The sequence below is a fragment of the Mastigoproctus giganteus genome, chromosome 3 (assembly GCF_048544385.1).
Source record: "Mastigoproctus giganteus isolate SK-2022 chromosome 3, ASM4854438v1, whole genome shotgun sequence".
Lineage (NCBI taxonomy): Eukaryota > Metazoa > Arthropoda > Arachnida > Uropygi > Thelyphonidae > Mastigoproctus > Mastigoproctus giganteus.
The window spans coordinates 115,901,398-115,919,174 of NC_143577.1; the positions used below are offsets into that span (position 1 = coordinate 115,901,398).

The window sequence follows — 17,777 nt, forward strand, 5'->3', positions numbered from 1 at the left end:
CCATATTTTGCGCCAAACTCCATTTAAGCATTTCTTAGTGCCTTCTTTCCAAGAACTATCAATGTTTTCAGTTGCGTTTTTAATGGTGTAGTTTTTCCAAAAAGTTTTAACTGTCATTTCCTCTTTATCCTGGTGCCTCCGTAGCCAGGTGGGAAGGAGCAGCAGTGCGTAGCACACGCTTCTTGATTAAACCGGGGTTCGAGCCCGTCACCACCAAATACGGAGGATGCGGAAAGGTCAGGGAATGACCACCGCATATCCCGGAGCAATATGGCCTTAGTTGCTAATGCTCCTTAAAAAAAAAACCAAACAACAAACTCTTTATTCTCTAGTTCAGTTAAACTGCTTAATGCTCGACGCAGATAATAAGCTTTAAATGATGCTATTACTCCCTGATCCAATGGTGGAATCAGGGAAGTTGTGTTTGCTGGAAGAAACACAACTTTGACAGGAATGCATGTGTCCAACGTGTTAAGATCAGTAGGATGTCCCAGAGCATTGTCTAACAACAAAAGAGCTTTTTCTTCAAAGTTGTTTTTTTTTTGACAATACCGTTTTACTTCAGGACAAAAGTGGTTAACAAACCAATCAGTAAATAACTCCTTGGTAACCCACGCTTTTCTATTTGCTTTCCATATTACAGGTAAATTCATTTTTATGTTACCTTTTAACGCCCTCGGATTTTCTGAATGGTAAACTAATAACAATTTTAATTTATAATCGCCAGAGGCATTTGATCCAAAGAGTAACGTTAAACGGTCTTTGGCTGCTTTGAACCCAGCAGCTGATTTTTCTTCAATAGAAATGAAGCCTTTTGTTGGTAGCCGTTTCCAGAACAAACCGCTTTCGTCAACACTGAACACCAAATTTGGAAAATTTTCACGTTCAATTATTTCCTTTAGTTTTTCTGGAAACTTATTTGCAGCTTCTCCTGTTAATTTTACACTATGAAACCTGGCCCGTTTTTTAAGTTTCTCGAACCAACCACGAGAAGCCCCAAAGGTTTCCGTAATTTCTTCAGTTTGTTTAGATTTCAGGTGATTAAAGTGGAATATTTTTTTTATGTTAAATGGGGCTTGAAATTGCCGACTTCGTTATAGCGAAGCTTCGTTATCAGAGGTAACGTTAACCGAGGTATGCCTGTATATATATAACCTAAGTATGATGCACATATAGTTGAATAATTCTAAAAGTTAAAGCAACAAGAAAAAAAAAAATAAACAAAAACCAAATTATGAAATTATTTTTAATAACACTAATCGGCATCAATTTCCTCCTTGAAACAATTTCCACAGATTCTCAGAGAAAATATGTTCAAAAACTCGGATTATGTGCTTAAAAAGTTCTCAATGCCCTCAGCTGCCAAGACCTGTAGTTAATCATCTTTTCCATTTTATTTTATCTACAGTCGAACATGGTTATAACGAGCATGGAAATAACGAGAACACTGCTGTAATGAGCAAAAAGCCAAAATGATTTTAATTTATGTGTATTCCCATACAATCGCTCACCGTTATAATGAGCATACCACACGAATATACTAAACAAATTTTGGTATGCATTCGTAATTGTTCAGGTAGTAGAAAAAACACAATTCTTGGAATAGACGAAAATGAAAAAGGTGACTTTGCTTAAGACCACCTGCATTGGATTAGCAGCTGGTTTATGACCATGTCTTTCCATGGACGGGGGCTATACAATAGTGCATTTGCGTTCCGCTTGTTGCATTACCCTGTTTACAGATGTCTTCTATTCACTAAACTATAAATTTATTTTGGGACTTCTAAGAACTTTGTATGCATTTTGGGCTTCTAAGAACTTTGCATGCAGATCACTTTATCATTTTATTTTAAAGTAAAAATCAGTTATAAATTAACCCTTCCTTCGGAAACATGTCTACTAACAAAAGAAAGTGTCTCTCAATTCATGAAAAGTAAAAATTATTCATGAGTTAGAACGTGGTGAAAAAAATGTTGAAATGTGTAAAAAGTTTTCTTTGTCCTCTTCAAGTGTATCAACATTGTGGAAGAATAAAGATGTTTACATATCAGCACTGGAAAAAAACATAACCAGGAAAAAAAAAAAAAAAAAAAAATTTATAAAGTGAGATCACAAACGACAAAGAATTGCTTCAATGGTTCACAACACAAAGAAGTGCTGGATTTTCAATAGATGGTCCGATTTTGAAGGCTCAAGCAGAAAAATTTGCTAAACAATTTGGATGCAATGATTTTTGCATAACAACGGTTGGCTGGATCGATTTAAAAACCAACATACATTGTTTATGCAAAAATTAGTGGAGAATCTCGATCTGCAGATCCAATAATGGCAAATGAATGGATTGACCGTGTTTGGGCAGAAATTAGGAAAAATTTCAATGATGAAGACATCTACAACAGTTGTATTATTGCAAAAGGATCTAGGTAATTTGGGCAGATGGGCCGAGAGAAGTGCCATATGAAGTTTAACATTGGCAAATGCAAAGTACTGCATATGGGTAGAAGCAACACCAGAGAAACATGCCAACTGTGTGGTACTACACTTAGGGTGGTAGAAAATAAAAAGATATGGGAGTAATTGTGCAGTCAGATATGAAGTTTTCTGAGCAATGTAGATGGGATGCCACAGCAGGTCATGGGATTTTGTCAATGATATAGAATTTTGCTAGTAGTTTTGGAAAAGGAGATGATTATCCCTTTGTATAAGACAATGATCAGGCCACACCTTGAGTACTGTGTACAGATCTTGAGGAATCATTTTAGGAAGGACATGGAGTTGCTTAAGAGTGTGCAGAGATGGGCAACGAGATTGGTGGGGAGAAAGAAGGAGTCCCTTACCGAGAAAGCTCAAGTTGTGCAAATTGGAGCAGCTGGAGACTAGGCACCTGCGAGATGATCTGATTGAGGTATATAAGGTCTTGAATGGGTTTAGCATGCTGAATTCTGATGGGATTCTTCCACTTGCTCAGATTACGAACCTGAGAGGTCATAAATTCAAATTGAGGAAAGACAGTTGTAGAACAGATGTGTGTAAATTTCTCTTTAACCAGAGGGTGGTTAATTGCTGGAAAAAGTTCCATTTGTCATTGTGGAAGTTGATAGCTTAAATAAATTCAAGGAGGAACTGGACAAACTTTTAGAAGGAATGGATGTGTGAAATTGGGGTTTTTTTTTTTTTTTTGGCCAATGCTACATAAGCTCATAGGCTTGCTTTTTTGCATCACGTCTCTGTTACTACTACTACAATGGCGACAAAACAGGACTTTTTTATAAATTGACATCCGACAATACATTTAAATTCAAAGGGGAATAATGTGTTGTGGACAAAAACCAAAGGCTCACTTGACGGTGCTCGTATGGGTAAATATGACAGGAACTGATATAAAAAAAAAAAAAAAAAAAAATCTGTTTTTATCGTTAAAACCTTGGTGTTTCAAAAACGTAAGGAAACTTCCTGTGGATTACACTGCAAACAAGAAAGATTGGATGATTTCGGATATTTTTTGGAAATACGTAAATGATTGGAATAAGGAGCTATTCAAGAGTTTGAAAGGATTTTATAAAAGATTTCTAGTTCTACATCTGATCAGTCAAAGAGAACAGAAATTTACCGAGTCTATATCGATATTGGATGCTATAAATTTATTGAATGATGAGTGGAACAACGTTACTTTGACAACCATATCGAATTGCTTGAAGAAATCAAAATTAAATTCAAATGAAATTTCGATTGTAGATGAAGATGAAAACTAAGAAACTTACCATTATCCAAATGGTTGCTATGTAACAACGTTGTAGGTTTTAATACAGATAACATCGATGAATTTGTACTAGTTGATGACATTATTAACTAGTGGTTTTCCTACAGAGAGTGACATTGCAGATCCAGCCAACCGTTGCTGTGCTCAACAAAGATGATGATTGTGATGACTTGTGATGACAACTAAAAGTGAATCAAAATCGGTGCAGACAATCTCACAAGCTCAAGGTGCAATGGACACATTAGTCAATTTTTCTGAAGGAACTGAGGCAAGTAACGAGACTTAATGCATTGAGTGTTTTAAGGAGAAACTTAAGAAATATCAAAGTGAAATCTTTAAAACAAACATCAATTTTAAGATTCATAAATAAAGACCAATGGAAATAGTGTTTATTATTAAATAGCATTGTTTTTAATTACAGAGAAATAAATTGTTTAGTATTAAGTGTATGGTTTTAAATTTACAGACAAATAAATTTTGTTTAATATTAAGTGTACTGTAGTTTATACAAGCATATTAATATATTAATACAAATAATGTGTAGGTATATACTTATATTATTTTTTTTCTCTCTAATATTTCTTTTGTTTTTTGAATCTATCTTTTTATCAAGTTATTGAGAATTTAAAAAAATAGGAGATAGATGTAACTCATCAGATATAAAGTGTTTATTGTTTAACGGCCCCAAGAGATTTCCCCATCTCCGCTATCACTGATATAGCAAGTAACGGTTATAATGAGGAAATTCTGTCAGTCCCTTGATGCTCGTTATAACAAGTTCAACTGTATTTACAGTTGGACCTCTATATAATGAAATCGATGGTTCCCTTGAAAAAATTCGTTAAACAGAAATTTCATTATAAAGAAATATGACCTTTTCAACAGTGAAAAATACTGTAAATTCAGAAATATAGTAAAAGATGGGAAATAAATCAGAAATAAGTGAGAAGGAATAAATTTTCTAATATTTTAAAACAATTAATTTATTCTTCTTTGTCTTCACCTTTTCCCACGTTATATGGGGTCGGCATTCAATGTTCCCAATTCACACTTTACATCCTCTTCTTCTCCTCTAGTTGGATTAACTTCTTAACCGGAACACATCTATTGGTTTTGGATAGTTTTTACGACTGGATGCCCTTCCTGACATCAACCCTCACCATTTATCCGGGCTTGGGATTTAAGCTGCCGATCTACTAAACCTGCCGCAGCCATATAAATGGAGTAGCTCTTATTCAGTGATGAAGCTTCCTCGTGATGTCACAATTTAATAATTTTACGCAATTTATGGCGAATTTCTAGTCATCACTGAACAAGCAGGTGGCACTGCTGTAGTTTTTTTATCTCCTGGAAACATCCAAATGGCTGACTTGGTAGAATTACTGTGACCTTGAAAATACCAATAATGTATAACTCAGCAACACATGAGTATTTTTAAATACAATTTGGTATCCTGAAAACTTCTACATCAAAGCTATCAAGGTAGCACAACTATTCTATTAAGAATTCCCAGTGACTGATTATAGTTCCTTAAAAATTTAATGACCTGGAAATTTCCTATGTTTTCCTATGTCCGAACATAATAATGATAGCCATTTTAAAAAAGTTCACAGTCTGAAAAATAAAACTACCTTTAGGTCCCAAATCTTAACCTATCACTCACCCAATTAATTTATTAATACACACATATTAAGATATGACTACTTACATGATGCGCACAATGTATTAGTATGCTTTTAAGAATTATATCGTAAAATATTTTTTTTTTTTTTTTTGTTGTACACTGGATTCTAGTGCACACCATTCATAAAAGTGTTCACATTTCTTTAAACACTCAAATTATTTTCTGGCACATTTTCTTCACACTGAAGGCCTTGATGCAAAGTTTCAAATACTGCAAACATCTGTTGTTTGGAAGGTTTAATATTGCTATTGCCCTCAATTTCATCCAACTCATCGTCGATATTGTCACTAGTTCTTTAAATATGCTCCAAAATGTTAACAATGTCAGGAGTTGACATCATTATCAACTCCTGAAAATTCGTCAAGAACAATTTTTCCACTGATCAAAAGTTGCTTGGAACTCTTCCGAAGATTGCTCAATGTCATGTAGTAGTTTACCAAGTGAGCAACAATACAAATGCCATTATGGCAAAGTACTTTTACCAGTAAAATTATCATCCAGATTTGTTTTAAAATCATAAACTGTTTTGTTTTTGTTTTAAAATTATAAATCGCGTTGTAGCAAAACATGCGCTTATCAAAACCGCGTTACACAAGGTATTAACAGTAGTTATATTTCAGTGATTCGTGATTTATCATGTTCCTACATATTTCAACTTGAATCATAATAATTTTTAGGTTGTGCTGCTGTAACAGAAAGAAGGAAGATACCTGTATCAAATTATGGATTTGCAGAAATTGGAGCATTATTCAGTCAAGTTTCTCACCAAAGAAGGAAATGGGTCAGAGGCCCTTCATGAAAGGATGGTGGATGTTTATGGCAACAGTGCACCTTCAGAATACTAGGTGAAATTCTGGTAAAAACAATTCAAGTGGGATAGAGGATCCATCGAAGATAAGCCACGTACAGGAAGGCCTGTGACAGCAACCACTCCAGAAATGTACCAACCTGTGGAAACCCTTGTGCTGAATGGCAGATGTTTAAAGGTGTCCCAAATCTCTAGGAAATGTGACATATCTGAGGGAACAGTTATAACCATCCTCCACGAACATTTTGGGATGAATAAGGTCAGTGCAAGGTGGATCCACAGATTTCTGACCCCTATGCAGAAGCAATTCAGGGTACGGTGTCGTGAGGAGAATTCAGAGCTTTATGGAAGGGATCCTGAAACTTTCATCTCCGGAATTGTTATGGGTTATGAAACATGGGTTCATCACTGGGATCCTGAGACCAAGCAAGAATCAATGCAATGGAAACACAAGGTTCTCTACCATCCAAAAAATTTCAGCCACAACCTTCAGCTGGCAAGATTATGGCCACTATTTTTTGGTGTGCTGAGGGAATTTTTTACATTCACAACTTGGAAAACAAGCAGACAGTCATTGGGGAGTTATACGCATCCTTACTGTACAACCTAAGTAATGTCATAAAGGAAAACTGCTGAGGAAAACTTTCCAGAGGTGTGCTGCTCCTTTACGACAATGCACCAGTGCTCAGGTCACATGGTGTTGCTGCTGCTTTGAAAGACTGTGACTTTACAGAACTTACTCATCCACCTTACGGTTTGGATTTGGCCCCCGGTGCCCATTTCCTGTTTTGATAGCCCAAGAAAAACATACGTAGATGTCACTTTGCTGATGATAATGAACTGAAGTCTGTTGTTTTTTGTGTTTTTTAATGGAACTGACAAAGAATTTTGTATAGTATTTTCTCATTGCCAACAAAATGGAACAAGTGTATTGAAGTTCACAGAAGTTACAATGAAAAATAAAACCAGATTTTTCCCTTTTTCTTATTTCCATCATAGGTAGGTAGACAATTTATTGAACATCCCTCGTAGATTTAGTAAGTTATCAAGGCTCCGGTAAGGGTGCTGTAATATATTACTGAATAATAAATGATTTTATTGTAGTGTAAAGGTGTAAGCATTTAGCATCAGTCTTTATGATAATGCTCATGAAGAAACCAACTCATTTAAAGTATTACATACTTGCCATCCAAGAGATGAGGTATAGTTTTTGCTTGAATTTCTGTCATATTTGTGAAACACATGTCTTTAATTCCCTTTAAAGTAAGACCAGACACTTTTTCTTCTAAAGAACTGAATGACGTTTCAGTCATAATTGCTAATCTTGCAGCTGGCAATAAAAAATAAAAGAAAATTTTTGTAATACTTATTAAAGTCAACATTTATTACCCCTCCTCCCAAAACATGTTTTAAAAAAGCTTTATATGCTTTATAATTTGAAACATAAAAATTGCTGTTAGGATTAAAAAATTTCATAAAATAACACTTAATTAGAATTTCCAATTCAAATAAAATGGTATATTGCATACATGACTTATCACAGAAACAAACTAAAAATGTTGAAAGGAAAACAATACAAACTTTGGGTAAAAGTGATTTGGTTCAAAATACTTAAGTAAATAAATGGATCCTACCTTACTAAGTATATTGCATATATAACTTATAATATAAACATTTCAAGTAATATTTTCATTTATGTAGTAGTAAATTTCATTTACTAAAAGTATGTAAATTTACGTAGTAGTACAATATATACAGTATATATATATAATTTAAAGTGAAAGGGGAGAGGAAAATGAATAAAAGAACATTAAAAAAATAATAAAAAACTAAAGTTAAAGTGAGAGAGACAGAGTGACGATAATAGATAACTAATAAAATATGCATAATAAAAATACATAATTAGATAAAAATTGATCAAATGAGGATGTTACCACACAGCTTACAAAAATAGCCTTCATCAGGTGCCACTGGCTGGAATTGCAAGCAAAATCAACAGTCTATTGGTAAAAAGCATAAACTTAAATGAAATAAAATTTAGTTACCAGAAATGAAGGCACAATTTTGCTATTTTGCTTGCAATTACAGATATTGGCACCTGAATGTTTTGTAAGTTGTGTGGCAACATCCTCATTTGATCAATTTTTATGTAATTATGTATTTTTATTATGCATATCTTATCAGTTATCTTCACTCTCTCTCTCTCTCTCTCTCTCTCTCTCTCTCTCTCACTTTATTTAACTTTAACATTCTCACTTCTCCCCCCCCCCCTTTTCCTCTCTCCTTATCACTTTGTCCCTGCACTGCCTAGGTTTAGCATTTGCTGCCTTGGGCCACACACACACACACACACACACCAAAGAGCCAAAGGCACCTCTGTAGCCAGGTGGGAAGGAGCAGCAGTGCGTGGCACATGCTTCTTGATTAGACCGGGGTTCGAGCCCGTCACCACCAAATAAAGAGGATGCGGAAAGGTCAGGGAATGACCACCGCATATCCAGGAGCAATATGGCCTTAGTTGCTAATGCTCCTAAAAACCAAATAACAAAAAAAAAAAAAAAACAGAGCCAAAACATTATGACCAGTGAGTCGTTATACAAATCGAAGCAACTGCAGGTGAACTACGCACGTGCACGGGTCAGAACATGGTATAAAAAACACCTGATACTGAGCTCCGTTAATCAGCATTAATCTTGTTCTTCAGATGGGAAAGGCAGTGGACTTAAGCGAGATTGACGAAGGCCAAATTGTAATGGCCAGACAACTGGGTCAGAGCATATCCGAAACGGCACAGCTGGCGGGGTGCTCGCAGTTAGCCATGGTTAGTGCCTACTAAAAGTGGTTTGAGGATGAGAAACCCATGAATTGCCAGCGAGGTGTTGGACGACCACGGCTCATCGATACTTGAGGTGAGCGAAGGTTCGCCCAGATGGTATGTGGCAACAGAAAGGCGACTGTGGTGCAACTCACCGGTAATTAGAATGCTGGTGATGGGAGAATGTGTCGCAACACACAGTAGATCGAACCCTACTGAAAATCAGGCTGCGTAGCCGCAAGCCACTCCGAGTGCCCATGTTAACCACAGTTCACCAGCGATTGTGCCTACAATGGGCACACGAGCATCGAAACTGGACCTTGAGTGATTGGAAGAATGTCGTCTGGTAATTAGAATGCTGGTGATGGGATCAGATTCTGGTCCGATGAATCATCATGTTTCCTGTTGCACCATGTGGATGGCCGGGTATGTGTGCTTCATTTACCTGGGGAAGTGATGGTGCCTGGATGCACCATGAGACGAAAAAAAAGCCAGCGGCGGTGGTGTCATGTTTTCGGCAATGTTCTGCTGGGATACCCTGGGTATAGTCATCCATGTGCGGGGTACTCTGACATCTACCACTTACCTAAACATCATTGCTGACCAGGTACACCCTTTCATGGCAACGGTCTTCCCCTCTGGTGGTGTCTTTCAGCAGGATAATGTGCCATGCCACACTGCCCGGATTGTTCAAGACTGGTTCGCGGAATACGAGGAAAACTTCCAGGTATTGCCCTGGCCTCCAAATTCCACAGACATCAATCCCATCGAACACCTGTGGTTTGTTTGGAACAGCAACTCCAATCTGCGGTGTCTCAACCAAGGACCTTACAGGAGTTAAAGGATCTGCTGATTACGTGTTGGTACCAGATACCACAAGACATATTTAGAAACCTTGTAGCATCCACGCCTTGCCAGGTATGAGCTGTTTTGGCTGCAAGTAGAGGGCCAACATCATATTAGGTAGGTGGTCATAATGTTTTGGCTCATCGGTGTGTATATATATATAATGTAATATAAAATCATGAGTTTAAACATGTAGTTTCATTTGATAGATAAAAATATAAATAAGTAAGGTATGACAGATGGAGTTCCTGATACATGGTCAGGTGTAGTCCCCTGATGAAATACCTGACCATGTATCAATATTTACTTTAGCTAACATCAGATTTTTACACTTTTGCTATCCCCTTTTTTCGACTTATAACTAAATTTGCCACCCATCCCATCACTAATAATAGCTATCTCAACCTTTTATTTCACTTGTTTAATCATTTTGTATTAACTTAATTATTTTACTTTACAGTTCGCTCACCTCTAATTGGCTTTGCAATTCAGCCTATAATTTTTGCAATTTATGATAACGTATAGCAGGGTTGGCCAACTTAACTTGTGATGCGATCGACTTTTTTTCCTTCAAATTGTGCCGCGATCTACCATCTCAAATATTTCATTGCACAAGGTTAAAAATGTTAATCAACACATATTGAATAACGTTGTTTATAAATTTTAAAATTCAATACAATTCAGAATTCTTATTTTAAATTCATACGTATTTAAAATTTTAATTTATATGAAGTTTGTGTCTTCATGTCATCTGCCAAGCTTTCAAAATCGGGGATATACTGTGACAAGGCCAACAGTAAAGAATCTTCGGTTTGCAATCCGTAAGAGTAAAGCGATTCTTCGTCTGTTTGTTTGTTTCAAATACGAAAAGGCTGATTCACATAGATATGTGGAACCCAAAACAGGAATTTAAAAGTTCACTGCATTTTATTACATTTGGGTACTTTTCTTAGCAAACATATTTCCAAAACTCTTTTTCTGATTGTCTGGCTTTTAGGAAGATATCGTTTCACAATGTAATCACTTAATTTTCAAGTAATATTTTGTCCATGTCAAAAATTTCAGCGATTTTTTCTGCAATTTGTTTCATATTTACGTCGACAATAAATGGATAAGAAATATTTTGAACAATGTCTTCAATTGTTTTAAAATCACTGAATCTGGTTTCAGAATCATCCACAACATTCTCAATTTCAGAAACATATTTCTCACTATTAAATTCAAAAACGGGATATTTTTGCAAATGATCTTGCATATTTGCAAAATGGTCGAATTTATTTTTCTTTGAGATCCTTAGTCATTGCCAAAAATTGATATTTATATGCAGAAATACTACTAATCATGTTACACACATTTTAATTTTTTTCCTTATTCCAAATTCAGATCACTTAATTTACTGGTAAAATCTGCCAAAAAAGCCAGATCTCACAACCACTCTGCATTGTGTAGCTGCTGATAATCATCTCCCAAAAAAGTTTGATCAACGAATTTTTTAATTTCATTCAGCAAATTTCAAAATCTCTGTAGAGACTTACTCTGACTCAGCCACCTCACATCTGTATGTAATATCAGATCTGGTTCATTTTCATCAAGTTGTATTTTGAAAAGTCTCCTTTGAAGAGATTGTCCTCTGATTTTCGATTCACGATTTTGCAATTTATGTCTATAACATTTTTAGTATTTAATCTTTTGCTGGCTAACACTTGTTGGTGGATGATACAGTGGTAACTCAAAAAATCTGGGAATTTATCATCCTTTTGGCACAATGCAATGAATCTTAAGATGCCCCGTCATTGCTTTAGCTCCATCTGTTGTTACTGATAGGAGCTTAAATAGTGGTAATTTAATTTTTTCAATAAAATGTTTGAATGAGTTAACTATATCAAGACTTCTAGTTCTTTCTTTTAACAAAATCATACCCAGCAGTTCTTCTCTAGTGGCAGAATCATCGAAAACCATATGAATAAAAACGAGCAACTGAGCTGTATCACTGACATCTGTAGATTCATCCATTTGTAAAGAAAAGGACACACAATTAGCAATATCAGTATGCAATTGTTTGCTCACATTTTTACTCATTTTTTCAATGTGTCGCATCACAGTATTTTGAGATAATTGCAGATCTTGAAGAACACTTTTAATTTCAATTTGTTCTTAAAATTTTCAAAAAGAGAATGTTATTTCTAAAAATACATCTATGATGAATTGACCATCAGAAAATGGTTTGCATTTTTTTGCAAGAAGATGACTCACTTTTAAATTATGCTACAGTTACTGCTTTAGATTGTAAATTAGGTGTCATGAAGAAATAATGTAAACTTAAATAATCTGGATTTAAGTTCTTCTAATTTATTTTTTGTAAAGTCACTATTCGGCGGAAAATCCAATTGATATTAACCACGGAGTGCATTGAAGTGCCTTTCTAAATTTCCTTTTTTGGGTATAGCCACGGAAGCATTGCAAATCAAACAGCAACATTTTTCTTTCACTATTACAAAAAAGTATTCTAGTTCCCACTCTTGATGAAAATGATACGTTTTACTCTTTTTTATAGTATTCATTTTAAATCAAAATGTATTAAATTAACATATAAATACTGTCCAGTTATTAAATCAGCAAAAGCAATGCTTACCGATTAAAACACTTTAAATTGCGCAAACTGGAAAAATATTCTGTCTGAACAACTAACATAGGATAATTGACGAAGAGGATTCCCGAATGAGAAAGTTGTTTCCAAAATAACCGGACAAACACACCACCGTTTATTGCTCTGTTTGGTTATATCGTTATAAGAATCAATTTTGAATGCCTTTGTGATATTTCTCTAAAGCTATTTCTGGAGGTCACAACCATAAAACAATAAAAACTATTTGCACCTTTCTGTTAGTGCAATCTAATTATAAATGGGTAGTAAACTCAATCGTATTGCAGTTGTAATAATACTGACAGCTGGAATTCTGTGGTATTTTACGTTATTATGGGGGTGCCTCCATAGCCAGGTGGGAAGGAGCAGCAGTGCGTAGCACATGCTTCTTGATTAGACCGGATTCGAGTCCGTCACCACCAAATACGGAGGAGGCGGAAAGGTCAAGGGAATGACCACCGCATATTCCCAGAGCAATATGGACTTAGTTGCTAATGCTCCTAAAAACCAAATAACAAACAACAACAGTTATTATGGTGAAACGTGTTTCTCCTTCAATGAAATCTTCAATCTTGCAAAAAAAAAAAAAAAAAAAAAAAAAACCGAAAATAAATTTTCAAAATCTGCTCTTCATTCCTATTTTTGAAGCTTCGTAAAAAAAATAAATTAAAATAACGTGCAGGTAGCGAAACCTGCTGTGCAATATAAAATTTTGGTAGTATACCTGACCGCGCAAATTCAGGGATGGCTGTATATTTAAAATTTGTCGTGATCAACTGAAATTAAAGCCGCGATTGACTCGTTGGCCACCCCTGACATATAGGATATTCACATTCCTTCTCTCTTTTTACAAACCTACAATACTTTTTATTTTTTGCTATCTTTTGCTATCCTCATTTTTGCTATCCTCATTCTTCTAGTTCTTGGCAAATATTTTTGCTATCCTCATTCTTCTAGTTCTTGGCACTTTGTGTGTTTTTCACTTCCATATATACACCTTTATCAAACTTTATCAGATTTATCAATTCCTACATATATATATAAAATATATATACATTTTATAATAAGGTGCGTGGCCTTTGTGTTTAATCCTTATATCAACCCCGAACATCTTACTGCATTCCAACACCTGAGGTTGCCCCTACATCCATATAGTCATTGAAACAAGCTCGTAGCATTCTTTCACTCCCTGCAGTACACTGGACGACCATCCCCACTTCTCCGGCTTGCCAAAACAGTAAGTACCATTCCTGACCGTCTGCTCCATCTCATAATTTCAACTTTCAATAATTTTTAGCAATTTTTTACTACCTATATTTCTTATTATCTATCATTTCTCCGCCTCTGTCGGGTTTGCCATGATATATATGTTAGCATTACGATTAATCTGGCTTCCGAACATTAATAAACTAAAAATGTCTTATCTTTTTACCATATATGTTTCACATTAGAAACAACAGAGGCCTTACTTTTTGCTGTATTTTGCTTGATTTTGACGGCTGGCCCTCGTGAATGACGTTTAAATCATCTGAAGTACAGCATTAAGTACTTATAATATAATATTTTTGACTTTTTGTGTTGCAGGTTCGAATTGTGTTATTTTATGACTTCCTTTTCATGTTATCTAACCAGTTGGTTGATTACACTACTTGCTCTCTCCACACTAAAAGCATAATGTCCTATTTTTTATATATTATATATAAGTACATGATCTGTTATCCAGAAAGCTTGGGATAGGGGTTTTCCGGCATTTGGGAATTTCTGTATTTCAGGTCTGTAGCAAGACAAATTAAAATATATATGAAATAAATAATAAAAATCTTATAAAAAATGAATAGCAAATGCTTAGAAAATGGTACTCACCTTGTATAAATCTGCAATAAATTTTTTTGGTAGATGGTGGTTAAATTTAGGTTGGAAGAAGCATTAAAAAGAAATAAAGCGGGGAATGGGGTGAAAATATTTTAAAAAAATTTGAAAGGAGTGCAAGGAAGTAGAAATGCAGATCTCCAATCCTTGGTTGTCATAAAGAGGTTAAAAGACGTAAATGAAAAAAAAAAAAAAAAAAAAAAGAGAAGGTGGTGCCAATAGTCGTTAGAGGGACTTTAAGTAAACCGTCATCAGTTGGCAAATGGAAGAGAAGTGAGCACGTGTTGTATTTAAAGTTTAGATAAACTCCCATGATGCTCTTTTTGACATGTGGGAACTTTAGCCACGAGAGGTTCCAAGCCGGTGAAAGGTGGTTGAAGAGAAGTTTAGCGTTAATAATGGTGAGATCGGAATGGGGTCGGTACCATTTGATGGTGAGGGCTTCATATTGAAGAATTCTGTAGCTCAATCTAAATTTAATAATAGTGATGACAGAGTGAAAACAAGGGTGGTGTGGTTGTGGGTTTGAGCATGGGTTGTTAACTCAGTGCAGGATTGACTTGTCTTGAAACTGTTGAAGTGGTAGTATGCGCGGGTATTGGAAGTTGTAGAGGAACCGAATTTGGTGGTAGTGCTGCCGATGTAACAGGTGTAGCAGTTTGGTTGGCATTTTATGAGATATATTATGTTATTGAGATCATTGATGAGATATTTGTGTGTATCTTTATAAGAATTAAATAGGGAACCTAGTTTATTGTAAGTGGAGACGGTGAGGGAGATGTCGGTATCTCTGAATGTATGTCGGAATTGTGCTGCGAGTTCATATGGTAAGGGAGAACTATGCGAGTATTTGTCTTGTGACTGTGTCTGGTGGGGTTATTAATACTGTTTTTAACGGTGGATATTGTGTGTTGGATGAGCTGAGGAGGTAGTGCCTGGCTATAAATTTATCAGTAAGGTATTGAAGTTCATTGTGTAGATCGTTTTGTGAAGAGGTGAATTTGATAGCGTTGTAGATTTGGTCGTGTAGGATGGCTTTTTTGGTACTAAGGGGATGGATGATGTGAAGTGAAATGTAGATATTTACCGGTGTGCGTGTTTTTTCTGAAAATCTTGGTATTTAAATTTGTGTCTGTTGTATAAATAGTGAGATTAAGAAAATTAATCTGGTTGTCCGTTGCGATTTCAAGGGTTGTTGTTGTTGTTGTTGTTGTTTGGTTTTTAGGAGCATTAGCAACTAAGGCCATATTGCTCCAGGATATGCGGCGGTCATTCCTTAACCTTTCCGCATCCTCCGTATTTGGTGGTGACGGGGTCGAACCCCGGTCTAATCAAGAAGCGTGTGCTACGCACTGCTGCTCCTTCCCACCTGGCTACGGAGGCGCCACGATTTCAAGGGTAAGGTTTAGCCTGTCATGTATTGTATTGAATTTTAAGATTGTCTATGGTTGTTCTGTTGCCTATTATTAGGATATCATCGGCGTAGCGGATGTATATTTTAATTTCAGAGGGGAAAGGTTGTAAAATTTGGTTTTCAATAGTGGCAAGATAAATTTCAGAAAGGGGGGGGCACAAATGCCTAAACCCATTGGTAAACCAAATGTTTGTTGATAAATTTTATTGTTGAATCTAAAATATCTAGCGTCTAGTAAAAAGAGTCGTAAGTTCAAGGATTTGGTCAACTGAAAGAGAGGTACGTTCCGTTAAAGTGTCATCAACTGTTAGAAGTACGCGTAATGCTTGTAGGGTGAAAGGGATATGCACATTAGTGTATAGAGATATGACGTCAAAAGAAGCTAATACGTCTTCGTTGGATATGGTGGTGTTGCTGATTTTTTGGAATGCTTGGTTGGTATTATTAATTTTGAATGTAGAGAATCGAGTGAGTGCGGATATAATTTTGACAAGGAAGGTGAATAAATTAGCAAAAGCTTATCTACTAAAAGAAACGATAGGTCTTAGTGGGTGGCCAGGTTTGTGTAACTTGGTTATTCCGAACATGTGGGGCAGAATGTTGTTGCGAATACCTATCTGTTGTAATGTAAAGAGATTGATTTCTTTGTTCTGTCTGAGTTTTCTGAGAATTGTGTCAAGTTTATTTTTAAGTTTTGTAATGTTGTGGTTGCTGTCATTTGTATATGTATCTTGGTCGGCTAAAATCAACTCCATTTTTTCTGTGTAGGTGTTCTTGTCCAGGATAACGATTGTGTCTCCTTTGTCAATTTTTTGGATGATGATATATATCTCATAAAATGCCAACTAAACTGCGACACCTGTTACATTGGCAGCACTACCACCAAATTCGGTTCCTCCACAACTTCCAATACCCGCGCATACTACCACTTCAACAGTTTCAAGACAAGTCAATCCTGCACTGAGTTAACAACTCATGCTCAAACCCACAACCACACCCCCCTTGTTGACTCTGCCATCACTATTATTAAACTTAGATCGAGCTACAGAATTCTTCAATATGAATCCCTCACCATCGAATGGTACCGACACCATTCCGATCTCAACATTATTAATGCTAAACTTCCCTTCAACCTCTCACCGGCTTGGAACCTCTCGCGGCTAAAGTTCCCACGTGTCAAAAAGAGCATCAGGGAGTTTAGATAAACTTTAAATACAACACACGCTCACTTCTCTTCCATTTGCCAACTGATGACGGTTTACTTACGAAAGTCCCTCTAACGACTATTGGCACCACCTTCTCTTTTTTTTTTTTTTTTTCATTTACGTCTTTTAACCTCTTTATGACAACCAAGGATTGGAGATCTGCATTTCTACTTCCTTGCACTCATTTTAAAATCTGTTTAAAATATTTTCACCCCATTCCCAGCCTTAGTTCTTTTTAATGCTTCTTCCAACCTAAATTTAACCACCATCTACAAAAAAAATTTATTGCAGAATTCATTGTACTGTTTTCTAAGCATTTGCTATTCATTTTTTAGTCAGATTTATCACTGTATTATAAGGTTACTATAATTTACTATTGTAAAAATCTTATATTAAGAGACCTGTTTCATGCTGCATGTTTACATTGTAGCTTTAGCATTAGTTGAGGCATATGATGCAAGAAAGCAAGCTTATACAGCATCAGCAAAAAAAAAAAAAAAAAAAAAAATCCTTCCCATTTCACCCATCCAGTCACTCCAAACATTTGTCTGATTCAGCCTTAAATTTATTTAAGCTATCAACTTCCACAAAAACAGATGGAAGTCCATTCCAACAATCAACTACCTGCTGGCTAAAGGCAAACTTCTGCACATCTATTCTGCAATTATCTTTCCTCAATTTGAATCTATGCCACCTCAGGTTCGTAATCTGAGCAAGCAGGAAAATCCCATC

At 35.8% G+C, this 17,777-nt stretch overlaps 1 protein-coding gene across 1 annotated transcript in view; it reads right to left on the minus strand.

Annotated features, from left to right (window-relative positions):
- pit (probable ATP-dependent RNA helicase pitchoune) overlaps positions 1–17,777 on the minus strand; it is a 170,137-nt gene that overhangs the window by 77,273 nt on the left and 75,087 nt on the right. The window contains exon 5 of the mRNA XM_090370075.1: positions 7,435–7,582. Within this exon, the coding sequence (XP_090226201.1) occupies positions 7,435–7,582 (148 nt within the window). The remainder of the gene's footprint in view (positions 1–7,434; positions 7,583–17,777) is intronic.